Source organism: Tyto alba, unplaced genomic scaffold (genome assembly GCF_018691265.1).
Source record: "Tyto alba isolate M040663 unplaced genomic scaffold, T.alba_DEE_v4.0 Super-Scaffold_44, whole genome shotgun sequence".
NCBI lineage: Eukaryota > Metazoa > Chordata > Aves > Strigiformes > Tytonidae > Tyto > Tyto alba.
The window spans coordinates 12,248,696-12,275,587 of NW_024881320.1; the positions used below are offsets into that span (position 1 = coordinate 12,248,696).

Consider the following 26,892-nt stretch of genomic DNA (forward strand, 5'->3'; position numbering starts at 1 on the left):
CCCGGGCGGAGCTCGCGCGCCGGCGGCCGCGGCGGCCCCGCGCGGCGCGCGCCCCTCCGCCGCCCGAGCCTTTTGTCTCGCCCCCCCCCCCCCCCTCCCTCCTTCCCTTGCCATCCCCTCGCGCTGTGCAGGGAGCGCAGCGCGCGCCGCCGCCGTCGGCCCGGACAGGGGCGGGGAGGAGGAGGAGGAGGCGGCGCGCGCCGCCGGGCGGCCTGAGAGCGCGCGCCCCCTGCGGGCGCCAGCGGGGCGGCGCAGCCCCATGGAGCGGGTGAGCGAGGCCGCCGCCTGCGGCCCCTCGGCGGGCTGCTACACGTACCAGGTGAGCCGGCACAGCGCCGACATGCTGCACAGCCTCAACCAGCAGCGCAAGAACGGCGGCCGCTTCTGCGACGTGCTCCTGCGCGTGGGCGACGAGAGCTTCCCGGCGCACCGGGCGGTGCTGGCCGCTTGCAGCGAGTACTTCGAGTCGGTGTTCAGCGCGCAGCTGGGCGACGGGGCAGGCGGCGGCGGCGGCGGCGGCGCGGAGGGGGGCTCGACGGAGGCGGCGGCGGCCGGCGGGGCGGCGGCGGCGGCCGGCGGCGCCCCCGGGGGCGGGCGGGAGCTGGAGATGCACACCATCAGCTCCAAGGTGTTCGGAGACATCCTGGACTTCGCCTACACGTCGCGCATCGTGGTGCGGCTGGAGAGCTTCCCGGAGCTCATGACGGCTGCCAAGTTCCTGCTGATGCGCTCTGTGATTGACATCTGCCAGGAGGTCATCAAGCAGTCCAATGTGCAGATCCTCGTGCCCCCCGCGCGCCCCGACATTATGCTCTTCCGTCCGGGGGCTGCTGACCTCGGCTTCCCTCTTGACATGACCAACGGTGCCGCTTTGGCACCCAATGGCAACGGCATCGCTGGCATGCCCGAAGACGAGGCCACACGGGCTGCACTCACTGCTGCGCAGTCCTCCCTACCTGTTCTACAGGGCGTCGACCGCCTGCCCATGGTGGCAGGACCTCTGTCCCCACCACTGCTTGCCTCACCCTTCCAGAATGTTGCTGCTAGTGCCCCCACTTTAAGCACCAAGAGGGGCAGAGGGCGTCCCCGTAAAGCCAATCTCTTGGACTCCATGATGTTTGGTACCCCAGGGGGCCTGCGAGAGGCTGGTATCCTGCCGTGTGGCCTCTGTGGGAAAGTGTTTACGGATGCTAATCGTCTTCGTCAACATGAGGCTCAACATGGGGTGACAAGCTTACAGCTGGGCTACATAGACATCCCGCCCCCAAGACTGGGTGAAAACGGTGTCCCTGGTCAGGATGACCCCGATGCACCCCGAAAAAGAAGCAGGACGAGGAAACAGGTGGCCTGTGAGATCTGTGGCAAGATTTTTCGGGACGTGTACCACCTGAATCGGCACAAGCTGTCACACTCTGGCGAGAAGCCTTACTCTTGTCCAGTGTGTGGCTTACGGTTCAAGCGGAAAGACAGGATGTCCTATCATGTTCGATCTCACGATGGCTCTGTGGGAAAGCCCTACATCTGCCAGAGCTGTGGAAAAGGCTTTTCCAGGTAAGAGAGCACATATAAGGACCATAGACGCAAACGGAGACCTAGGAAGTTGTCTTTCCTATCCCTTGGGAAACAAGAACAATTTGTACTCAGGGTAGTTCGGCTGTTCCACTTTAAAATGTCTCGAGAAATGAGACTTCCATCATTTCCGCTGGGACGCTACTCTGCAGTCTCTTGAAAGGGTTTAAAAGTAATTAAGACCTAGAACTGGGAGTCGGCTGGCTTCTGGGTAACATTCCCAGCTTTGTCCCAGGCTTGGTGTATGTGTGTCCTTGGGCAAATCAGTTAGTCTCTCCCTCAGATGACTCTTCTGTGAAATGGGTAGTGAAATAATTACCTACCTCACATAAGTGTCTTGAGACTACTGATTTGTAGGTAGTTTGAAGGTGCTGTTGAAGTGCAAAATATTAATACATCTCAAGATTATTATTTTTTCTCGTATCCATTTTAAATTTTCTTTTTCTTAACTTCCCTTCATTTCTCTTAGTTCGTAATGTTTTTTATCACCCAAATGTGAAGGAAGAGGTGAGATTTCAAAGGCTGCAGCATCAAGTATCTTTTAATACATGATCTTTGTGTCCTTTGGGTTTACATCCTTCTGAAGGGGATCCTGTTTCTGCCCTGCAACATACGTAAGATCTGTGCATTTAATGTTGCTGATTTTTTTTGTTGTCGCTGTTTGTGGGAGTTAATTTAATAAATAGTTTGATACACGTAGTCATGTTAGTGGTATCTTATAGTCTGAGTTAATGAATTTCAAACTTTTTTGGAAGTTTGATGCTCGCTTTGAGACTGGAAGTAGTGGGGGGAGGGGGATGCGTACACTGTGTTACTTTTGTAGCAGCAGTCGATTTTCTCCAGCAGTTGATCTGATCTAACAGGAGGGAAGGAATAGAGATAAGACAACAAATCAAAAGGCTAATAGCCTATATAAATGTAGGAATTGTGCCCTTGCTAGCGCTTTCTTTGATAGAGGGACTTTTTGTTACCAAAATAAATTAAGAAAATGTAGGGTTTGGGGTTTTGTTTTGTTTTGTTTTTTTCCTTAATTGGCAGTAATTAGGGGATGCATCTTCATAAGGACTGCAGATTTAGTGGTGGAAAGTCATAAAATGAAAATTTCATCTGTGGCTAGAAGTGCAAGTATTTTTCTTACAATAGTGCTACCTGGGATCATTGCCAAATTTTATTACTTTTATTCACACTTAAAGATTTCTGCTGTTGCTGTATGAAAAGTTTTTGTCAAGGAGGGAAAGTGCAAGATACATGTTGAATTCTCTTCTTCCCAGTAAGTTAATGTGAACAGACCAGAATGCTGTTATAAAAGTAACAGCAAAACTTCATATCTTTGTAAAATCGAAATATGAATGAAAAGTAGAGACTCTTTCTTGAAGTTTCAGTGTTCAGTCGTAGGAGCAGCCAAAGGAAGCTGGAAGCGTGATGTCTCATTTGAGTCTCCTTCCCTTCATTCAGCAGCACAGCACAAGAGGTTGCTGGGCTTGGGGTACCCAGAAGGACCCCCAACCAGTCTTTCCGGTTACACCGCCCCAGCCCACTTGCTGGAGCATCAGGTTTAACAGCCTGACTGCAAAGTTCAGGCTATTTTCTGTCTGCAGTGGGTGAATTCTATCCCCCGCCTTCCCATTGGCGCAGCTGGGAAGTTGGGGGAGGAGAGGGTGGAGAACTTGTTTCCAAGCAGTTTTGGCCTCATACAATGAAAAGCTTTCTTCCCACTAGGAGAAACTCCCACCAGGAAAATCTGCAGCTATTCAGTCCTCTCTTCTTCAAAGTAGGCTTTACCGATTGTGAAGAATGGTCTAACTTTTTTTCAGTAATAATTTGCTCTTCCATTGCACCTTCTAGTCGGGACCTTCAGAGCACTTTATCTGTATTAATGCAGTCTCCCCACCAAGTTGTGCGTTAGGACAGTATTTTTTCATCTTGCTGCCGGAAAATATGTCACAGCAACAGAGTTTAGAGCCAGTCTTTTTGCACAGAGGTGCTTAAAGTTGGCTTCTTACATTCGTGTTTGGACATAAACCAAAAGGGTCTGGTTTTCAAATATTCAGCAACTGTAAATCAAAGTGTTCTGATTGTCAAGGTCTAAATAGGATTTTGGAAGGGGATGTGCAGGCTTGAAAATTTTAGCTTGTATTTCCTATTTTCTCTGATCATCCAGTCATAATTTCTTCCTGAGAAAATGCTGCCTTTTTAGCCAGTTGGAGGAGGGTGCTTATCAAGGTAGAGACCCAGTTGTTGATGATCTGGTTCTTGGAAAGATAAATGTCACTACATTTGTAATAGATCCACCACTGAGATTTTTTTTTTTTTTGTTAAAATTGTAAGTTTATTTTTAGTATTCGTTTTAAGTATGCTTATGTGTATTTTCTTTTAAGGCCAGACCACTTGAATGGACACATCAAACAGGTGCATACCTCAGAGAGACCTCACAAGTGTCAGGTAGGAGCTGGAGGGGTTTAGACTGATATATGGGTAATTTGTGGCATTGCATTTATGTGTGCAGACAATTTTGAACTATCAGTAAAAATATCATGTATGTGTGAATTGGGATAAATGTTTGTAAATAACAGTGTTCAACAGTGACAGCTGCTTTACATCCCTCCTGTCCCCCAGCCCAGCCCCTTCTGTCATCTACAGCTTTGGTCCTCCTGCTTCTCTCGTCTTCTACCAGATGTTCTTCCCTACTGCTCTATCCCAGCTCTATCCCAGCTTCACCCTGGATCTCTTACTCAGCCACCTTGTCCCTGGGCTTAAAGTCAACATCACAGGTTATTCCCTCTGCCCCCTTCCCTGCCCTCCCCCCCCCCTTTTTTTTTTATTGCAGTTGTTGCCAACAGGAGGCTCCAATGCTGACTTGATTTTTTTAGAATAATTTAAAATAAAATTGGTAAATTATCATAACTTGCCAAGATACCTTTTTTTTTTTTTTTTTAATCACATAGCCTTCAGAACATTGCACTGAGCAAAATTGGAAGGTTTTTTTTTTTTTTTTTATTCCAAGGAGAATCTAGATAACAGCATCACAGTATCCTTTATGACACAATGTCATAATGTTGTATATAGTTTTTTACAGTTAATAAATTATTCATTAGGGTTTGAAAGATCAAATCAAGAAAGATATTTTGTAGAGAGATCTAAAAAGGTGCCTGGAAGTATTAATTAAAACCAAAGTTGAGAATCAGCTTCCACTATCACCCGCTGTCTTCGCGAAGTTGTTGGGCAAACATCTAAAACATTTGTTGGGCTAACAATCTTCATGCTTGGTATCTAAAGAAAGATTGATTTATTTATTTAAAGAAAGTTGGAGCAAGATAATTTTAATTTTATTTGAAGACAGTGAAGTTTATAGGATTTTTTTCTTCTGAGGTTTTTAACCACATTTTATCAACCTAGTCAATCCTTTATGACTGCTGCCTCCTGATCTGCGTTTTTTTCCCATCTCTTGACACACCTTTCCTATGTTTCCTCCAAATTGTGAGAGTTTTGAAACATTTGCAACTTTAATAATTCAGTGAACAGTTTTTCAGATCTACAGAGCCATCTAAAGGTTTCTTTTGACCTCCATATGATCTGTGGGAGCCCAGCACCTTTGAAAATCAGGCTGTAGAGCCTTCCCATTGGTTTATTTGCATATGCTGTATAAAGCCTTAAATTGGTTTAAGCTTCTTAAGATGATTTAAGGGTTATAGATTTATATAAATTGGAAAATTTCACTCACAAAAAGAGCTCAGAATTTGGGGATAACAAGGGGTCTGGGTGGATTAACTGACTACGACTACAAAGTTTTTCCCTAAGTGTGTATTTGTGTGCAAGTACAAAAATGTTTAGGTCCTAACATAAACAGAAACTCATCAGACATTTTCCAGCTGATATCAAGGTTATTTAACAAGCACCGTTTATGAGTAGTGTTGATAGACATGAATTGTCCTTCGCTACTTTTTCTTATAGTTTTCTGATTGATTTAAGAATATTAAATACAAACTCTGTAAGCGTGAATCAGAGGATACACTAAGAGCTAGGAAGTAAAGAAATATGGAAGCTAAGATTGTACAGCCAAGCTCAACTCCATCTCCTTGCACACATGTATTTTGTGATAGCAATTTCTAAGAGCAGTCTTTCTCATTGTGTGTTGTTTAAAGTGCCGTAATAGTGCCCTGATCAGTTAAAAGGTATAGGCTATAGGTTACAAGCATCAGGACAGAGTTGAAGTTGTCATTCAGGCTTGGTTTGTTCTTGATTTTTGACTGCTTTGTTTAAATCATAGCTAGGTTAATTTTTCATGAATCTTCAGGTATAGTAAATGTGTTAAAAGAGCTGTTGTGTGTCTGCAAAAAATACTTCATAATATCCTGTCAGGTTTAGAAAGTCTTCTTAAATATGCACAGATCTGATACACATGGTACAAACCACGGAATGGTGTTCTCACACTGAAAATTTGTTACAAATCTGAAAGCTGATGTATAAATTGATAAAGTTCTCCTTGTGATTATCTCATAACCAGTAACACTTTTGTTCCATGACATGTATCTAAACACCAAATCTGGCCACCAAGAAGGAAGATAGTGTAATATTGACATGGTGTTTCCCCGTTTTCCATTCTCTTTTTCCATTGATTTTGTTTGGCTAAGTAGCTCCCCATGAGAGTAGCCTGAACAACACTGAGCATCCTTTTTTAATCTGTTGAGTTCCTGTTGAAAATTCCTGTTCTTGTCATGCTTTGGTTATGTTTATTGCAAAAGAGAAGTACTCTGTCAGTAAACAGAAAAGCTTTCCAGGGACTTCCAAGAATGGTGAAAGTCTTAACCATTCTTGGGAGTGGTGCTTTGTTACAGTTTAAACAAAATCCACTGGCCATTTACCTGAACCCTCATGTATCTTTGCAAACCAGTGGATATCTCATGTTTTGTTGATGTGGCATCATGGTACATTTTGGACTACCAAAACAAAAGTGTGAAGGTATCAACCCAACTTCAGAATAAATAAAATTAAACTATGAGAAACAGAACAAGTGTAAGCTGAACATCACTGCAGGAGTTGTAGTTTTGAGTGCTCAGCATGTGGTCCTGCATTCATCCCCCTAAAATAACAGCTGTGCTTCACAAATCTTTGAAAAACTATCCTAAGTTCCAGCACCTGGTGCCAAACACCAAGACCTAATTCCAGCTTTTTTATTACTGTTAAAATAGACTCAGAATAGGGAAGGCCTCCACAGAGCCAAGGCAGCAGAGAAATCAAGTCCAGGAAGTTGCTCTGGTGTGCAGACAAGACACCAAAAGACCCTTTGGATCTTTTCACCTGGATTGTTGCAGTGGTCATTTATTTGTTTGTTTGTTTGTTTATTTATTCTGACAGTTGAGTTCTGGGTGTAGGAGAAGGGGTAAATCACTTTTCTGGACATAATGGAATAGCTCAGTTTACTAACTTGTCATGGGAAGGGGTGAAGCTGGGTTGTTGGCTATTTGAGCGTGAATGATATGAAAGTTAGGCTGCAGTTTGGGAGGAAATGGTGACCTGACCATCTGTGAACATGAAAGAACAAGGGGAGAATGCAGAAGTTTGCTCCTTCTCAGAGACAAGAGACAGGTTGTTCTTCTGGCAGTTTACATAAAAAAGAGAAAAATGCAGGTTAATTTAAAGCACAACTTTTGACAAATAAAAAGATCTATTTATTTAAATAAACCTAAAATTGGCATCCCCAGTCCAGTGCTTTTCCCAATGATTTCAATGTAGAATGAGTTTCTTCCTGTCCTAATTTCTCTTACTTCCTGCCTATTAGCAGGAAAATGGCAGCCACCATGGAATAAGCTCAGAGACATCCACATCCATAGAAAAGTTGAACCTTCAAGAGGTATTTCTTAAACAATGTTTTTTAAACTTTATATATATTCTTTTTGATCTATTTATATACCTGTGCAATGTCTGATAGGAAAGCACTGGAGAGTTTTCTTCTGTGATTAACAATTAATGATAAATACTTAGCACTCATTTAGTACTTCACATCTTTTATAAAATAAAACTTTTTTTTTTTTTTTTGCTCTATACTTTTTACAAATATTAACTATTTGAATATTAACTTTGGGGTCTTCTTCAAACCTAGTCCTGTCTCCCATTGTTATGATTCAGCTAAACTGGTTCTTGCTTTCTCCACTGGACTTAATTTTTTTTTTTTAAGCTTCTTCACAGATCTATTTACTATATAGCTTATCCAAAGGTGAACTTTGCACAACTCAGCAGCAAGAATGAGAAATCAAACACAGAAATAATCATATTGTCTTTCCCTAAGCTTTCAACTTGATGAATTCAATATGGGCAGATATGGTTTTACTTCTGGCATCCCTGTATTTATGTGATTTGTCTCTGGTCTGCATCAACTAATGCACTTCCAATGCTTTTGTATAGATACTTACTGTGGCTCAGTATTTTTAGACTTACTGATGATGGATCTCTTGGCTATCATCCTTGATTATCTAGTTATATATCTGTAGTTGATATCCAACAGATTTATTAATATCAGTGCTGGAATCCTGCCTTAAATGAGTGTTTACCTCTAAGAACATTTTAGCAAGTGAAAGTTGCACCTGTTTTGCTCAGCGCTGTGTACTGAGATTTCCAATGAAGAAAAATCTTTCATGTTTAAGAATTTGCCTGTTAATCTTCACTACTTGTAATTTATGAATCTTTATCTGGCAAGCTTAGTTAAACTGTGTAGCACAGAAATCCAGATAATTTTACTGTTGTCTTTTTAAGTTCATTAAGTCCTGATCCTCTGAGGTGCTAAGTCTTACGCTTGCTGCAGGGTAGCCTCAGCCCTACGGGAGTTTACCATACTCAGGTGTCTCATAGGATCTAATTAATATAAATCCTGTTGAAATTGATAAATACTTTCCAGATGCCTTCAATGTTTTTTGGATTAAGCTCTTGACTAACTAAATTATATAAAATTATATCAGTTATCATCTTCTATATTACGTTTCACTTGTTTGAAGTTATAATTTTGGACTTTTACTAGGACTGTTACTTTAACAAATCTGTCTCTATTGGAGCAGTTGTTTAATTGCGCACTGATACTTGAAAAGACAGAATATATCCAGTTCCCAAGTCACTTAATAGCCTTGTATTATCTCCTAGGGGGTTCTGGTTATACGTCTTAACACCGCGTTATTTTATATAAAGGTGGTATAAATGAAACACTGTACACTCTTGAATGTCACTGTTGCCCACTTGGTCTGGTCATTCTAACGTATGTTTGCTTTTGTTTTCCTCTTGCACTTGTGAGCACTGGTTTCAGGCTATATCTTTAATAACTTGTGCAGTGTGTTGCTGGTGATTTATTTTCCTTCGCATGTTAGAAAGAGAACAAGCCTTTCAGAACTAGCAGGCTGTTGTAATAGGCGATATACATACCCCGCATGCATGCCAATTGCTATGGGAATAAAAATGGGAGGGAGCCTTCACGCATCTTATCATACGGATTATGTCTAGGAAGCGGGCAAGTAGAATCAGTATTATCTTAAGGCAAATCAAGCTTGTTTCATGGTAGTAAGTATACTATGATCAGGGGTAAGTTATAAACAGATTACAGTGTCATGCAGTTATTCTGATACCTGCTCAGTTCTGAGGCTTCACTTCTACAGTTTGTCTGCACTGCTACTGTGGATACCAGGATGGCTCTTTTACTGTCTTTTGTCATATTCTCATCCCAGCCAATTCTCTGATGCTTTGTTTGTATGTCTTCATACTCCGAAGGGATTCTGTGTACTGAAGTTAGATTGATCAGATCAAAGAGTAAAACTTAGGAAGATGACAGAGAGTACATTCTGAGTGGCCTAAAGTGATTGTAATGGCTCAGTGAAATGGCAGAACTTACTGTAAATGGAGTGGTTTGTGCTATTTCTTTTGTTAAATATTACTTGAAGTTTTAGTATCTTCATCCTCAGAGAGGAGCTAAGGCCTCACAAATCTATCTTGATTTAAGTTTTAATGTCTGTAGTATGCTAGAGCTGTTTTCTTGCTTTCTTAATTCTTTCAAGTAGTATCATCACATCTTGGGCAGTACGTTGGTGATCTGAATTTTTTATTTGTGGGAAAATGGCTTGTGCATCATGTTATTTGTGTGTTTGCACAGGATCCAAGGTATTTACTCTAAAGAATACTAAATAGATTCAACAATAATATCAGTGCTTTTAGCAGACCTGATGAATCACATGGTTTTCATTATACCTGCAGACTTGTAATGCTTCCTTTGCCACTCGTGACCGACTGCGCTCACACCTAGCATGTCACGAAGACAAAGTTCCATGCCAGGTGTGTGGGAAGTACTTGCGAGCAGCATATATGGCAGATCATTTGAAGAAACATAGTGAAGGACCAAGCAATTTCTGCACTATATGTAACCGAGGTAAGGAAGAAACTTTTTTTTTTTACTTCAGTGGGATGGGACAACACTGGAGGGAAGCTATAAGGCTATGCGACTCTGTCTGCAACAGAAGGAGGTTATACCATATATGTGTATATATTTGTTGTTTTTCTTATTGAATACTTAATCTTGACACTGATGGAGCTATAGGTCTGGCCTTTTTACATGGCTGATAGTTCCTAAAGAAACTCGGATTAAATCTGAAGCAATTTGTTTCTAGGCAGTTTTGAGAACTTCATTTGCTAAATAGCCAGGTCCCTATAAAATAACCATGATATGTTGCCTTGCCACTACTCACCATACACCTTTTTTTTAGTATAGCTGGCTAGACTTAAGTCCTTGTGATCATTTTGGAAGAAGAATCTTTGAAATACCAAGTTGAAAATTTTACACTGTACATAAAAAAAATCTACATTGTTATCAGACTTGCTTAACCTCCTGGTGCAGCAGTAATGTCAAGCTGCTTCTCCCTCTTCACCCAATAAATTGCTTTGCATTAACATACATTTCTAAAACAAATTTTGTAAAGAGCACTAGAAATGTGCTTTACCTTTATTTGTACAAATACAGCTTTTCATAGAATCATAGAGTATCTTGAGTTGGAAGGGATCCATAAAGATCATCAAGTCCAACTCCCTGGTCCTTTCAGGACTATGTAAAACTAAACCATATGGCTAAGAGCTTTTGAAGCTTTTCCATCTGTTTGTGGTACTCTTCAGTTGGAGAGAGCTGTAAATTTAGGCTTTGTGGGATGTAAGGCAAGCTGGAAAAATAATTTTGACTTATTGGTGTCTTTTTTGAATGTTTAATATACAACTTCAAAATATATTGTTGGTTCACACAGGCGTACATACCTAGTAAGCGGAGGAAGAGGTTGCTGCTGTGTTTTGGGATCTTGTTTTTTTCTGATGAGTCAGTTTTTTTATGATATGTGTTCCCTTTTCTAATTTAAGAGCGGTGAAATCTTTTGAGAGAATAAAGCACTTCCGTATTTAATGTGAGGACTGTACAGGGAGCTTTTGGATGACTAGGAGTTGATGAGTAATGAGAGACATTAAATTGCAAGGGAGGTATTTCCAGTAGTCGGACAGTCTGTTAGATCCTGAAAGTGATATTAACAGTTTGAGTGGAAAAGGCATCTGGGTTGAAAATCTTCATATTCTGAAGCTCCAGGTAGATGGTATGAAATGAAGCTTGGCCTCCTTTTCAGCTGAAGGCCTGTCTTCTGAAAAACTGCTTAAGCTTATTCCGATTCTTTTTGTGGTAACAACATGGAAGATGGTATCCAAGATCCAGGTGGTATCCTGCTCTCTCTCCTTCAGTTGAACATGGTGCCAAACAGAAACTCGTATAGGTTGGGAGTAATTGTCTTCTTTCCAAGGTTCGTGAGCTTGAGTTTCAGCTTAACTACCACTGGATGTCGCTGCAGCTCTTTCGAAATTCAGCCAGTGTGACAAAGACAGACCTGGCATTCAAACAATGAAATGACTAAATGGTTTATTCACATTTTACAGGTTTAAATGTATGTTGGAGATTTAAATAAAATATGCACTTCTTGGTAGAAGCGTAGGGAACCAGCTGTACAGCAGACTTTAAGCAATTACTTTCTTCTTACAGTTTGTGTATTTCATGTGTTGTCAGAACTTTGTCTGCTGTGAATTTCAGTTTACATCAGCACTTAAAAAACGTAATTTATCTGGTGAATCATAGTTAAATATCTACCCAGTGTTAAAATCGATAGGAAAGGGGAGTTACAGAATGGGTTTGTCAAACAACTGTTAAGAACTCATTGTTATGCTGTGAATTTTGATTATAGATTTATGGTCCATGACAGCAGAATTTTGAATTCAAAGTGTTCTAGAATCAAATTATAATGGTTATTGTTTTAAAGAGATATAATTTAAATTGTAGAGCCTGGAAAGATAAAGCATAGTGGAAAATTTCTGGATTAGAAATGTCTATTTGATAGGTATTGGTGCAGTCAGAAGCTCTGCACCGTCCCTCCAATAGCGATTGTGCTGTGGCTGTGGTGCTTGTGCAATGGGATTTTCTTTTATTCTTCCCTCGGCTAATGTGCTGGTGTATTTTTTTAATTGGAATTTAGCTAATTCTGGATATAGTAAGTGTCAACCTCTGGATATAATAATTGTCAAGCAAGAATGCTCAAGCTGCCTGTAGAATTTTGGATGTTGAGCCACTTGGAAAAAAAAAAAAAAAGGATGTAAAGGTGACTCTTACACAGCTGAACATATTTTAGTGTTAAAGACAGAGCTTAGAGTCCCCCAATTTATCCCATCAGACTGAAGGCTTTTCTGTGGAACTTAATCAAGTGTCTTGTTCTTTTAAAGGTTTAACGGATTTAGGAGATGGGGAACTCGGGACCTGACTGAAAGCAGTAGCTACTCATTTGCCATGTCATGCGTGTACCCATTTGCTGATTTTATTTATTTATTTATTTATTTAACAAAATGGCAGTATAATGTCTAAAAATTGCCATCTGTGATTTGATGTTTTTTCCAGGTTATTTTTTTACTTAAAGTCTTTATGCTTAGAATAATTATGGAAGCAATTAAATCTTGTTAAATCAGGGAAGCTGTGCAATGTGAGGTTTTTTCTGAGATTTTTCTGTTGTTTTGGGGGTTTTGTTTTGGTTTGTTTGTTTTTTTTAAATAATTCATCTATAATGTGCTTATGAAAACTAATTCTCAATCCTCACTTTGTAAGACAAATTCTTTTTAATCAGTTTAAATAAAAAAGACCTGCTCCTGCTTTGTTGATACATAATCATCTATTACCATCCTTAGGAACTTTATTTGCCTGTGTGGGCTTTTTCAAAGAATTTAAAAGATTAATGACTTTGGCAAGTCTAGAACTGGTACTTTGTAATAACATGTGCAACTCAGAAGATTCGTGTTCTGTTTCAGACACATACACATTGTTTCACAGAAATCAAATTAGTGAGGAGAAGGGTAAATATTCCATTTGCAAGTTAGATGTAAACTTTTTTTTAATTTTTTTTTTTTGTTACAATAAGATAAATGCTGGTATATTTCATGGTGGATACAGAGCTGATTAAATCAGGACACATTTTCTGCATGTTCCAGCTAAATCCAAATTAGGACTTTTGAAAAGGGAGCATCATGCAATTATTTCTATTGTCTGTCTCCTTATAGATGTTGTCTAAGAGATCAAGGGATAGGTCCCATTTATATAAAGCACATCATTTCTTCTCTATGCATGTTTTTAATGTTGGTTCCTCTGGTACAAAGAAATAATCTGCACTGCAAAGCTGAGATACGTATTGGTAAAGCAATAAATACATTCCTCCTTTGAAAAATACTGCTGTTTTATCCTCTACATTAGCCTGACTTTGTTTTTAAAAAGATTTTTAAAAGTAAAGGATTATTGTCTATGAAACCCCAGTATTCCTAGGACAGGCATTCATAACTAAGGTCTGGTGGGGAAAAAAAAAAACAAAAAAAAAACAAACGACTAGTGCTAAGTGCTTCAGAAAAAAAATAGCATAAAAACAACAACAAAAAAAATCTCACTTTAAACAGTTTCCTGTGAAGCAGTTGGCATTCTTACTGCTTTGATGGAAGTTGATGACTCACATGTTCATCTGCCAAGTGCATAAAGGGGAGCTAACACTTTGCAGGCAGTTTTCATTATATAAAACAATGTACTCTACAAATAGAATTGCAGAGTTCAGAAAAAATATTGTATAGAAGAGATTACAACTTCACATTTTCCTGGGTTAATTGTAGTATAGAAAACCACTGAGTACTTGTATGTAGTCCTTTTTTAATGGTTGGCAGTGAGATTTTAATTCATTGCTACATAAAAAGACTTATCTCAGCATGCGTGTGGTTATTAGACACAGGTATGAAATAAGAGAAGTACCTAGTAGTTGGGAGTATCACCATTTTATCTGTACTTTGTGTCCTTTTCTCTGCCAGTCAAATACTGGTTCTTTCCATGTCTACAGTGAATTTTTGGTATTTGAAAAATATATTCTCTTGTGGCTCAGTGAGATATTCAGTGCAGCATTTTGTGTCTGAGGGTAGGTCTTGCATTATTTCAGAGGATAATATCCTTACATTAATTCCCTGGATGACTTGGCCTAGGTGATTCTGCTCCATTGTATTTTGAGAGTCATACATTCTTGATTTCTTCAGTTGTGATGTATCTACTTTTCTGTACTTTCATCTTCAACTCAGGGGTCTACAGTAACTATCTCTTGTTCATTCTCAGCAACCTGCCCTTTTTCCCCTTAAGCAGGTTACTGTAGAGTTCTGTCTTGCTCTGCAGGTCCTGTATATATAATTCTTAATAACCCCTGAATACTCTTTGATCCTGGCTTCTAAGAAAAGTCTGGGTAGAATGATACTCTGTTGGGTAGGCACAGTAAATTCTAGTGTAAAGCCACACTCAGTATTAAATACAGCACCTGAAACTAACAACTGATGTCAGAAAACCCACCCCACAGTGGTGTGCCAGTACTGGTTTTTCATCCTTCATGATATTATATATCATCAAGTGGAAATGCAGTTATATCACTATAAAAATGGGTTTACAGTGGTATATGTATTCATATTTAAAGTGAAACATTGATATGAAAGTTCTCTTGCAAGGTGTTTTGCTGTAAATGCTGTGTTGGGTTAAAAAAATCTAGGTTTTGTGTTTTCTCTATCCAGAAAGGGAACCAGGAACTCTGTCTGTTATGGTGAAACCTGGGTTGTATTCTCAGATGTTAAAGGAAAATGTTTCTAACATGAAAGTGCCATTATATTCTGTTCAAAATTTAATAAAAAACCAACATGGTTGTTGATAGTCTTACCTGCATAGGAAGTCTTTAAAACTTTGTCCTCCTTGTGTCTCATATATGGTCCAAATGTACTAGTACTAATTGCAAATCTTATTAAAATCTGAATTTATAAACATTATAAAATACATGTGAGGTAATTTATTGCATTCAAGGAAAAGGCTATGAATTTAAGAAAGCACATGCACAAATGTAAAATCAGTTTTTTGAAATGTATGTTTTTAATTTCAGTGGTTTGGGCTTACAGATCAGAGTGAATAGAAGTACTGACATTTCATTTTAATCTTTTTTGTTAACTGCAGAAAAAATTAGTTTTAGTATGTTTTTTAGGATGAGCTGGATGGAGGAAATGTTTTTAAAAAATTACTATACAGCAAAATTGTATACCTTAAAAACTCAGTAGTTTTAGCTTTCTGCTTTCTACAGGTCACTATAAATGCTAGAAACGTAAGGGAAAAGCACACTAAATACCAAAGGAGGGTGTTACTAAATGGCATTCCTTCAAATCTTAACAGCATAAACTAATTTGAACTATCTTCTAAAGGATCATCAGATGATGAAGGCATTTTAATTAAAATAAAAAAAATAGCACAAAAATGGTGAAGAGACGTGGGTGCCTTTTTGTCTCTTCTGCCATTTTTCCAGGAATGTTTCATGTCATCTGCTATGTTTGATTATATATAAATTGTTTCTCAAGGAGGCTGTTCTTTCATTGTGACTTCCAAAAAGCAATAATGAAAGGTATGCATTGCATTCATTGCCTGATGATGATGCCTTGGAAACCTACGTAAGCATGTTGTAGGTAACCAGAAATCAAGGTAGTACAATGGCAACTTTGTAATGGGGAGTAGGAGCAAAAGAAAGATTAAAAGAACAGGGAAGGCAGATGTGTGTCTTTGCTGGTGGCAGGATCTCATCTCCTTTTATCTTGTTTAGGTTTCTCCTCTGCCTCCTACTTAAAGGTCCATGTTAAAACCCACCACGGTGTTCCCCTTCCCCAGGTCTCCAGGCACCAGGAGTCCATCCCGAATGGGGGAGCAGCGTTCCACTGCGTCAGGACCTATGGCATCAAAGGCAAGCAACTCGCTGCTCTGCACCTTGCTACTCTGTGCAGAACTTTGTATTGTGGGATGTTGGACTGGGCATGAGAAAGGGGAGGGAGGGAGGAAGGGCAGGGGAAACACTGGAGAGAAGCTTAGGGGAGATGCAGAGAAGTTATGTAGCATCACAGGTAATATCTGTCCTTGGATAGCCAATTTAACAGGTCTGGGGGAAGGAGGTGGACATGTAAGGGTATGTGAATTTTTGGCAGCTTCTTTGATTTTAGAGATTGAAAAAGTGATGTTAGTTCATCTTGGCCATCTTCCTAGGAGCGGTCAGTATTTGAATTTTGCCTGAGGGGTGCAGATCCTTGACATTTTCCTTAGTCCCTCCATACTTGAATCTTGTGTCAGTCAAACCATGTGTCTGATTTCCGGGGAAGGAAGGGCGAGCCACAGAATGCAGTTCATAAAGATTCCTGAGTGATGAAAGTAATATTCATTCTCAGGTTGATGCGGAGCCATGCAACAATCTGTAGTTAAACTTCTACTTCTTAATGCTGTTGTTGGGGAGGAGAGGTAGAGGGTGATAATAGTGCTGTTAATGGGTTTGGTTTTTAACCTGTATTCAACTTCTGGGAAAAAAAATAAAAAATAAATTATTGTAAGAATAGCTGAAGAGTATTTAACTTCTGAATATGTAAAGCTGTGTGTTAATCTGTGTAGAAAGCTTGCGTTTTGCTTCTTGGTTTGAGCTGTCAATATTCCTGATGAAGGTGAAACATCAGAAAATTCTTCAAAATCATGGTTTTCCCAGAAGTTTACATTTTTTTCTTGCCCAGGAGAACACAGCAGGTTGGGTTAAACAAAGTCTGTGCTAGTGGAAAGCTACAGTTGTGTAGTTTTTTTCTGCTGAAGTCCTGATAGAGTTACTACAGAAGCCCTTTGGTTTTGGGTGGTGTGCTGACTTAACAAGGGATTTACTCCAGCTCAGTGATGTATTGATTTCATGCATATCCTGTTTGGTTTGTAATGCTGAGTCCAGAGCAAATCTGTCTTTTGGATTGTGCCAAGTGGTTCTTTGGTCTTTTAGAGTTAATAGTAGATACAGCTTATTTGTATTCAGAGACTCATTTAGGGAGTATGTCTGGGTTTCCCACGCTCATTCATATGCGCTGAGCAAAAAGTGTGGACAAACTTTCTCGGCATGCTGCCAGAGGAGAATGGGGAACACTCCAAACATACCAATGGATTTGCCAGAATATGTATCCAAATGAGTAAAAATAGTGTCCCTAACCTCTTTCCTGTTTCACACTACAGCATTTAAAGACTGAACAATTTTAGATTGTGAAGTTCGCTTCTAACAGCATTGCACTTAACTTGTAAAAGAGTTCCTTAAGACTAAATGGAATTGCACTTCTTAAATTGCAGTAGCTCACTGCTGTTTTGCTGAGTATTTCCAGGTTTATTCACACCTTGCTAGAGCCTGTTACACATTATTAGGTTTCTAGGCTCTCCCCCAAAGTATCAGCAGTATTTCAGAAGTGTGGGAGTGGATTGTACACTCATCACAAGGTCCATCCTTTTGTAGTGCCTGAATCTTTGGGATTCAGAAATTATTATATAAACCAGAGACCCATTATGGTTGTATTCAGTATCATGACAAATCCATAATAAAAACTTGGATGCTGTTCTGATAGCAGCTCAGTGGTTTGTAGAGAGAGTACCTGTGATCAAGGGCTTTAGAATATGAGGGATTGTGATGTTAAGTGTGTATCAGTCTGTCATGACAGGCATTAATGAAATCAGGTGGTAACCAATATAATTATTTTAATGGATTTTGAATACTTTTTCTGGGAGATAAGATTCTGAAAACTCTCTCTTTTCTTTTTCCTGTAGAAGGCCAGAAATGTTCACATTCGGACCCGATTGAGAGTTCCGATTCATACGGAGACCTCTCTGACACCAGTGACCTCAAGACTCCTGAGAAACAGAGCACCAATGGGTCCTTCTCGTGTGACATGGCAGTCAGCAAAAACAAAATGGAGACGGAAGGAGAGAAGAAGTACCCTTGCCCTGAATGTGGCAGCTTTTTCAGATCAAAGTCTTATCTGAACAAACACATACAGAAAGTTCACGTCAGAGCCCTTGGTGGCCCGTTGGGGGACCTCGGTCCTGCTCTAGGATCCCCGTTTTCACCCCAACAGAACATGTCTCTCCTGGAGTCATTTGGGTTTCAGATCGTCCAGTCAGCATTTGCATCATCCCTAGTGGATCCAGAGGTCGACCAGCAACCAATGGGGCCAGAGGGGAAATGAGATCAGCTTGATCTTAACACAGCAAACCAGCAGTCTGGCTATAATGATAAGATGCTGTGAATGAAAGAGGAAATAATGAAATTTGGTTCTAATAGCTGAGAATTTTTTTATTCATTTTAGCTTCCCTCTTTGTCTCATGCCCTACCCCACCTTTAAACCTTCACTGAGGAGAGGGAGAAAATGCTTCTTAGCTGATGAATTACAGAAGATGGTGACCTTGAATAGGAGACATGACCTAAAATACCAAATGGAGCTTTAGAGGCTGCTTCTGGTGTTTTGTCATGATCTTCTGGAATAAACAAAAGTTGCCAGCACTGATCTGAGAATTAGACAGTCCTAGTGACTGAGGCACCTGGGGAGCTACAGCTACAGGGAGCTATGCTTTTGTTCTCTCTCTATTCCCCCCCTTCCCTATCCTACCCCAGAAAAACAGTAAGTTTTAAAACCAGACCCATTATTGACCCATTATTGAGTATAACATTAAGTAAAATGCCCCGTGGTACCTAGCAGGTTACAATGCAGTTGTCCTTTTAAAAACAGAAAAATTTAAAGAAGGTGAGAATTTGAACCCCTTCTGCCGTTTGTGAGGCTGTGAGTGCTGCAGCAGGACTGAACTGCTGAGAAAATTCACCGTTCAGAACAGGTTGTTTTTGTTACTTTTAACCATTAAACTTGCTGTCAGGTTTTTAATTCTCTATTATTATTATTATTATTTTAGGACCTGTTGTAGTGAATTGCTACTGAAAAGCCAGTCTAAGGTGATACCCAGAGCACTCTTAAAGCAGCAGTCACATTAGGGTTAGTATTAATTTTTTTTTGTTTTTAGATGTACCATAATTAATAACTTGGCTAGTTGATTGTTTTAAGTCTATGAAAGAAATAGTTTTATGAAAAAAAAAAAAAAAGAAAAAAAAAAAAAGAAGGAAAAATACCATTGCAGTCTGGTTGACTGGTGCTCATTTTTCATGTGGGGACCTAGGGTATAAACACGATCAGCTATCGGGTTAACACTATGTACCACTGACTTGTTTAGTGTGAATAAACCCAGGGGTTCACAGAGTGATTTTGATTTAATTGGATTGGACTCTATTAAAGAAGTTAGTATGTTACTTTGCATCCCCTCGTTTTGTCTGGTTTTTGAGCAATTTAGCCACCTGTCCAAAAGGTGTGCAAACGAGAACCAGTAAATAAGACATTAATCCCACTCTACACTTTACTGTATTCTCAGTGAGCTGGGCTTTTTGGCTACAGTCATGCTTTCCTGATCTGCCTCTAGTCAGATTTGCAAAAGCCAGTCTTACTCCTTTCTTTTCCAAAGAAGAAGGGTTTCTGCTATAAGAGATGGGAATTGCAAACAGCATATCTGAAAAAGTATTGATTACAAATGCAAAGAAGCTGGGCTCTAGGCTGTTGGATGTTCCATTTAATCTGAAAATACCACTTGTGCAGAAATAATGTTCTTTCTCAACTCTCCCTTTCCTCCCATGTAATTTGTCAAGGTCTTATGTACCAAATCCAGGTATGTTTTTTAACACAGGGTTAGGAGTTAGGAATACTCTGAGTTATAATTATGGTTCTGCTGTTGATGCTCAAGGTCACATAGGACAGCTCCCTGAATTTACTCCTTAATTTCCCATTCTTGAAGAGTTTACATCACAATTGTTGTGAGGGTTAATGAGCAAAGGTTTAAGCAGTGATTCAGTAAACTAAGATGCTATATGTACTGAATATTTCTAGAGAGGTCACTCTGAAGAGCCCAAGTCCCACACTAACCTTGCATTCTAAGAAACAGTAGCTGTCTCCATCATTAGTACAGTGCTGGAGCAGGATAGACCACCTCAGACCAGGACCCTACATGCTCTGCAGGAGATATGTCTGTATCAAATATGAATGTAGCCACAAACTGCCATTGCGCCACAACTTGGCGTTGCCCAGGTGCTCCTAATCCAAACCATGCAGCTAATACATAACTGAAATAAACCACGTTCCTGTTTTGATTTTATGTTAGAATTATAGAGCCTTTTGTAAGTAAATGGATTTTGGAATGATGTTCTAAATTCTACAGATGTAGAAGTCCTAGCTTCTCTCTTGTAAGAAGCTACTTTTTTGTACTTGCTCTCGAGTATTATAAACCAAGGATGAATAATCAATGGCTTTCTCTTTATAGCACCAGCACTTTCTAAATTGAGAGCATGTTGCAGTGGACTTGATGTTTTGCTATTAATATGTGTTGGGAGACTGAAGGACATGTTCTTCTCCATTCATCTTCTCCCAGAATCCCTGGAATAGGTATGAGTCTCATTCAAAAGGGGACAAAAAAAAAAAACAAAAAACAAACCCAAAGCAACAAAACAACTCACCTTCAAACTAAAGCTTCATGGAATTGCATTGCTGTACTATAGGCTTAGTTGACAAGTAGAAACAGTATATTTCAGAAAGGTAACAAAACATTTTAAAATACCTTACAAATCTAGACAATGCTGAGACAACCTTGTAAACCGCCAAGCAAGTCAAGATATAGCAGGCTTTCCAGTCAGCATAACAATTCATTGGGATTAGCAAATGCAACTGCAGTCACTCTGATTTACTAATAGCTCGTATTTAAGCTACCAGAAAAATTTCTGTTGAATTGAGGCTGTATTCTGAAAAATACAAGAAGTTTGTGTCCCCAGTATTCCTATATGCACTCAGAGAGGGTGCACTAGTCCTGAAATTCAGCTCCAAAAGCCGAGTCCAGAATATAGGATATTTTCATCCTACATTTAGCTCCACTGACTTTAGTGTTACTAGTGGGCTGAATTTTGGCCATGTGTATCCAAATTTAGTTTTGAACACTACAGAATTTGATCTGATGAAACAAACAAAAAGCTTTCAGCTAAAAAGAAAGCCTTCTAAAACACTTACTGTGCATTTTGCTTGTCAAAGAAAATGCTTACTAGTTGTCATGAATACATTGAATGAAAGCTACTTCTCAGTCTAGTGGACAGGGAAGCAATTAGGCAGGAAGTTAACAATCATGAAATGACAGTTCTAGATCATCCTAGTGTAAATGGGAGATTTGCACCAACACAAGAGACTGGTGTAGACTCGTGCCAGCAGTAGGTTGGGCAGATCTTCACAAGTGGTGTGTTCTCAGAGCTTTTTGTTTCTTTGGGGGCATATTGTTCTGTTCTGGATAGTAATTTAATCTACATGCAAATTCCTTATATTCTGTACTTTGGGAAGTGTCTGCTTCTCATAGAACAGAAGACAGATCCAAACAGAAAACTCAGCCTCATAAGTTCAGAGTTCAAAGGGAAGTACTTAACATGCCCTGAGCTGCAACCTTGCTTGTTCCTGTTACATTTTGAATTGGCATATCAGTGTATAGATGATTGTTCTCATTGGGGGCCAGCCCTTCTTTCCTCATCTTCTTTGGTGGGACTGCAATCCAGTGTTGAGTCGGTGCAGTTCTCTGCCAAGAAGGGAACTTAGGTTCATGCAAATTTTGATAATCAGAGTTGTAGTATTTCTTTGTATTATAGGAGTCCCTACACCGCTCAGCTGAGTTTCAGACCCTTGTGTATTAGGTATGATGAAAACATCTTCAACCATTTATGATCTAAATATTAAAGACAGACAAGAAAGGAATAGATGCTTAGAGGTGAATGAGTGAAATAAAGATGAAGGACTAAAAAACGCTCGCATGCATGCTTAAGTGTTGTGTTGAGTGTAGGGGCACAGACATCATCAGGCTTCTTTTGTTGCCTGAATTTATCTTTACGTACTGTTAATCCACAACAAATGCAAGGTAAAGCAATTTAATGTGAACTTGTTCCATACTGATTTAAATTAAGTGACATTACCTTGCATTTGTCATGCATTAGATGTGTGCAAACAGACTTAATAGTGTGGCTCACCTGATGCATGGTAATGTGGTGCATGTGAGCTCTCAATCTTAAGTGATTTGCCCGTGATGACATGGGAAATTGATAGCAGAACCAGAAATTGAACACAGATTTTTCCTTCTCTCAATCCAGTGCCTTAACTATAGTAGGGCAAAGTATTATATGTTGGGGGGATGATTGTTTTGTTTTTTAAAGCCTAGAACTATAAGATGGTGTGGAGTTGGTCTTCCTACCGATCTTTCGAACATTTGCAAATGCCCAGTCACAATTTTAGACCTGTTTGAGTGCCAGTGACTTAGGGAATAATTGTTATTTCCCACATATTCCCTGAAATTATTGTTCCTCCGTCAACTGCTGTCAGCAGTAAGGAATGACTTGAATAGAAGAGCTGTGTAACTGAATGTCTAACTCAACTAATGGAATTGATAGTATGAAAGCTAACCTAGATTTTGTAGGCTCTGTTGTAACTTTAGTGTCTTGTTTTTTCACTAAATCTTTGTTCCTAGAAACCAATATCTGAACTTATGTCTTGAGTCTGGAGTGGGTTACCACTCTCAGCTTTAATTTTTTTTTTAAGGTGCTTGCTTGAGGAAGTAGATGCCAAAGTAAACTTCAAAGGAACTCCAGACTTCAGTGTTGAAAGAATGAATGGAGAGCAAGAGCTCTCTTTGGGTTTCATGAGAGATAAATGGACAAAGTAAAAAACAGCTACCAAAATTTTACATAATGAAACAGGAGAGGCTTTTCTTTAACACCTACAAAAATAATAGGATATTTTCAATTGTTCAGCGTGGCAGAAACTCTGAGAGCAAGTGCCAAACGAAACCATGGAATGTGTTGGCTTTTTCAGCATTATGAATATACCTTAACAGCATTATGAATATTTTAATGTAAATTAAGCCAGCTTTGTACTGTTCACCTTTTGCCTGGGCACAGTACCTGAGTTTTATTTGAATAGAACGTAAACTCACTGTGATTTTCTGAGCTTATGATCCCAGTTCCACCCCAAGAGACAAAACAAATGAGCAAAGAGGGAAAAAAAAAAAAAAAAAAAAAAACAAAAAACAGTAGGAAAACTTAAAAGGGAAAACAGATCCTGGAAGATTCCCATGTGGCTTGAGAGAGTCCTGTTTTTTATCCTGAACATCCTTCTCAAAACAATATCCTTCAGCTGTTGTGAATGAGCCTTTGGGAACAGATTTGGCTGTCAGCCCCTCTGCTGCTCCCTGTCCCTGCAAGAAGGCGGTGTGCTCTGGAGCACGGAGCGGGACCGGAGCAGGACGGGGAGGCAGCACTCCCAGGCTGCAGCCTGAGGCCACATTCACTGTCGCAGAGTCGGCAGCAGCAGCAGCGTTGGCATGGTGTTTGCTTGTCTGCTCCCTCAAAACCATCACCCTCCACACATTCCCATGCCAGTGTGGTAGCTACTCAGATGTGTACAGCTCTACATGTAACTGTGTTAGCTATAAAACAAACCAGAGAACTGTTATTTGGCTAAAAAGAAAAAAGTGATGTGACATAATTGCAAAATGGTACAGAGCAGGAGCAGGAACCCTGGCTGTTAGGGATTGTGGTGATGGCTGGAATGGTTAAAGCATGTCAGTGAAAAACCACAGCTGTTTACTCTGTGGTAGTGAGTAAGAACTGCCTGTTTGTAAAGAGTTAACACCTTGTGTCATCTCTAGCCTCCTCTGTTTTGTTCCCATCTATACAATGAGATGATAATAACCCCTGGGTAAGAATGTTTCAAGATTTGATTGATGTTCCAAATTGTGCTGCAGAATTGTGCTGCTGAATTCTACTACTAACGTTTGGCCCCCCCGACTTCAGGTGTAATGCAAAGTTAAACAAACATTTGGCCGCATTTATCCTGAAAGGTTAAATATTTAAATTATTTTAAATCCTGCCTGACACTATTAATCTGCTCTCAGGGTTTATGTGAATGATCTGGGTTACCTCTCTACTTGTACTGCAGTTTTGGAGAACTGGAAGTGCTCTGAGCTGAGATGTCCTGAAGGAAGGGGGTAACTGGTGTCTCACTGATGTTCCAGTGACTCCCTCCCAGCTCCTGGGTTCCATGTGGACCGTGGGGTCACTTCATACAGCCACTAGCAGCCATAAATGCTCTTGAGTTTCCTGCAGTCACATAGTGAGCTTGGGTAAGTGCTTTTATAATACATCAATCTCATGCTTGCTAATGGCTTTTTGGCTGCTGTGTCTACAAACTGGTGCCTTCTCCAGGCAATTTTTACATGCCCTCTGCAAAGTTGTCAGACTGACTGCTGGCTCTTAAAGAATCAACCAAGCCTTGCTCTTGGGCTCAGAATTTCTCTTCAGTACTGCTGCAATCTGAAAGTTTGCTGCAATTAATGCAAATACACAGCGTAAGAGAGAAAATAAAAGGCTGTTCTCAGATGTCCTGTAGAGTGAACAACTGAAACATGAGTGTGGGATGGGCCAGGAAAACTGGCATTTTTCCCTGGCTGCACGCCGTATGGAAGAGACAGTGCCTTGGAAGGGAAGGAGCAGAAAAGTTTGCCATTGGCTCTGATGAATCCCAATCCTGCTTCTACTGAAGTTGGTGGGAATCCTCCCATTGTCTTCAGGGTGAGCAAGAAAGGATCTTAGGTGAGAATGGGTGACTCTTTCCCTACTTGAATGAAGTCTCTTGCCTATTTATGGGCCTGCTTCTATTGAAACCGAGCCTGTTTTAGCCTTTTTGGGTTCTTAGGGACCTGTTTGTATAAAGCAACTTACCTACCTATCTTTTTTTTTTTTTTTCTATTGTGTGTATTTTTTGTATGTTCTGTTGGAAGGTGAAGCCTCTGTAGAAGGGGATACAAAAACTGATTTTTAAATAGTAATAAACCAAAAGAGAATTAAACTCAGCAGGCTGCATGCATTCATTTCCTGGAGATGGAAAGTAGAGACCATGAGTGCACAGAGAGACAGCCTATATTTCTCATATCTCAAAATCTTTCTCTTTTCAGAGGCAGTTCCACAGCTCTATATGAAAACCCATAGTATGGTGGGCAGGTTACAACATTGTGTATCAAGATGGCCTTATTTTGACTAGGAATTCCTTTCTCTGGCACTGTAAGATGAGATTTCTTACATTCTTTTAGCATAAATGGATGGAGTAACAAGTATCTACATGAAATTTGGTATTGCCCTCATTGAATACCTGGAAGGCAAAGAAAATAAAAATGAGATAGGTTATATAAATACATATTTGCTTCTGGACTCCCTACCTCAGGTGCTAGGGTCATTAGTCAAACACACTGTGTTCTAACTCAACACCATTATATTCTAAAGAAATAAGTGAAATATGAGGTGAAACTTTACTAAGCCTTTGTTGGTTTCTTGCCTTTTTGCCTCCTTGTAGTGTTACTGGTTTGAGCCCTAATTTTCTGAAAGAATGGCAAACTCATGACCAAAGTAACAACAGAGGTTAGCCCTTTTCTGTAAACACACTTAAGAACAGAGTCTTTACTTATGTAAATAGATGTTAAAAAGGCCACGTGCATATGTAAGAGTCATGAAAAAGGCCATCTCTGCATGCCTATGCCATGTGTGCAGCCCAAAGAGAAAACAAAGGTTTGCCTTTCTATACCGGAAAGAAAGGGCAACTTCCCAAAATAAACAACTCCTCCCACAGCCTTCAGGCAAACACCTGTGGAGAGAGAGGTCTTTCACAGGACCTGTGTGCCAATGGTTTTATCTGCTTTCTGGGCAGCTAAGAAAATTCACACGTGAGAGCTCTGAATTGTAAATGTCTCTGAATCCTGGCCTCTATGAGGAAACAACTAGTATCTCTGCAGAAAGGTTTGGTCTCTGTTTCTCTGCTCACATGTCGAATTACAAAGAGACCCATTACAAGATGGGGCTCTGCTCTGCTTTTATGTTGATGACTCCCATCCTAGTCCCAAAATCCTAGATAGATAAGAAAATAGATTTGGGGGATTTTTATGTGTACAAATTCATAACCTTACAGCATTTCTGTTGGCATGGGATGTAGGTTGCTTGCTTATGATGAGTGGTTGTGCTATTTAGATTTGGTATATTTTCCGCAGGAACTGCAAGTTTTGCATATTTAAGTGCAACTTTGTAACCTCATGTTTTCCACAATGGAATCTAACTCTTACTTTGAAAATACTCCATAATTATTAGTTTAAACAGCAGTTTTGGGGTATCACTTCTGTTTGACTGTGAAATCAGCTTCCATGAACAGATATTAGAACAGAAACCTTTATTCCCTTTGACTCAAATCTTCAGATGTTTTAGTACTGCCTTCTTCATATTTCTCATGTGCAGATAAACCATTATTTTTAGATCGGCATTATCTAACAAGAATGATTGTCGATTTATCTGACTGCTTTGCTTTGCTAGTTACTGCTGTGCACAACAGTGAATTAATACACAAAAAAGCTACAAAGGTACTTTTATACCTAAAAAAACCCCAAACAAACACAATACAGTCTCCTATTTTACTTCCTGCATTAATGCTTATTTGTACTTTTCATCTAAGTCAACACTACACATACAGAATTTGAGAACATCTTAAGACCTTCCATGCATATCCCTCTTTATGATTCCTTCCTCTTGAATATGATTTCATAAACTGTGTATTGCATACCTGAAGCTTTCAAAATACTTTGCAGATATATAATCCTTTCTGCCTCTGTGACATAAGTAGTATTAACCTGGGAAACTGAGGCAGAAACTTTTCTAAGGTCAAACAACTGATCAGTAAAAGAATTTAGAGTAAAGATCCTGTTCTTGACTCAAAGATCTATGTGTTCTCTGAGTAGATCACAGTATCTTTCAAAATAGC

General features: G+C 39.8%; 1 protein-coding gene across 3 annotated transcripts; it reads left to right on the forward strand.

Annotated features, from left to right (window-relative positions):
- Positions 1-106: 106 nt before the first annotated feature.
- Positions 107-24,942, forward strand: PATZ1 (POZ/BTB and AT hook containing zinc finger 1). Of its 3 annotated transcripts, XM_033001390.2 has the most exons (6): positions 107-1,551; positions 3,948-4,011; positions 7,349-7,420; positions 9,799-9,970; positions 15,750-15,887; positions 17,753-24,942. In XM_033001390.2, the coding sequence occupies exons 1-6, from the start codon at positions 260-262 to the stop codon at positions 18,169-18,171; spliced, it is 2,157 nt and encodes a 718-aa protein (XP_032857281.2). In that variant the 5' UTR covers positions 107-259; the 3' UTR covers positions 18,172-24,942. The 3 variants fall into 3 exon arrangements, with proteins under 3 accessions (XP_032857281.2, XP_042661477.1, XP_042661478.1); XM_042805543.1 differs by lacking the exon at positions 7,349-7,420; XM_042805544.1 differs by lacking the exon at positions 7,349-7,420 and having other exon boundaries at positions 15,815-15,887; positions 17,753-17,893.
- Positions 24,943-26,892: the final 1,950 nt, after the last annotated feature.

What these genes read in the sequence shown, in the direction of transcription:
- PATZ1 (XM_033001390.2), top strand. Translation starts at nt 260, where the DNA reads ATGGAGCGGGTGAGCGAGGCCGCCGCCTGCGGCCCCTCGGCGGGCTGC. An exon ending in TGTGGAAAAGGCTTTTCCAG is followed by an intron (nt 1,552 to 3,947) that starts GTAAGAGAGCAC and finishes TTTTCTTTTAAG; the next exon opens with GCCAGACCACTTGAATGGAC. An exon ending in AGAGACCTCACAAGTGTCAG is followed by an intron (nt 4,012 to 7,348) that starts GTAGGAGCTGGA and finishes CCTGCCTATTAG; the next exon opens with CAGGAAAATGGCAGCCACCA.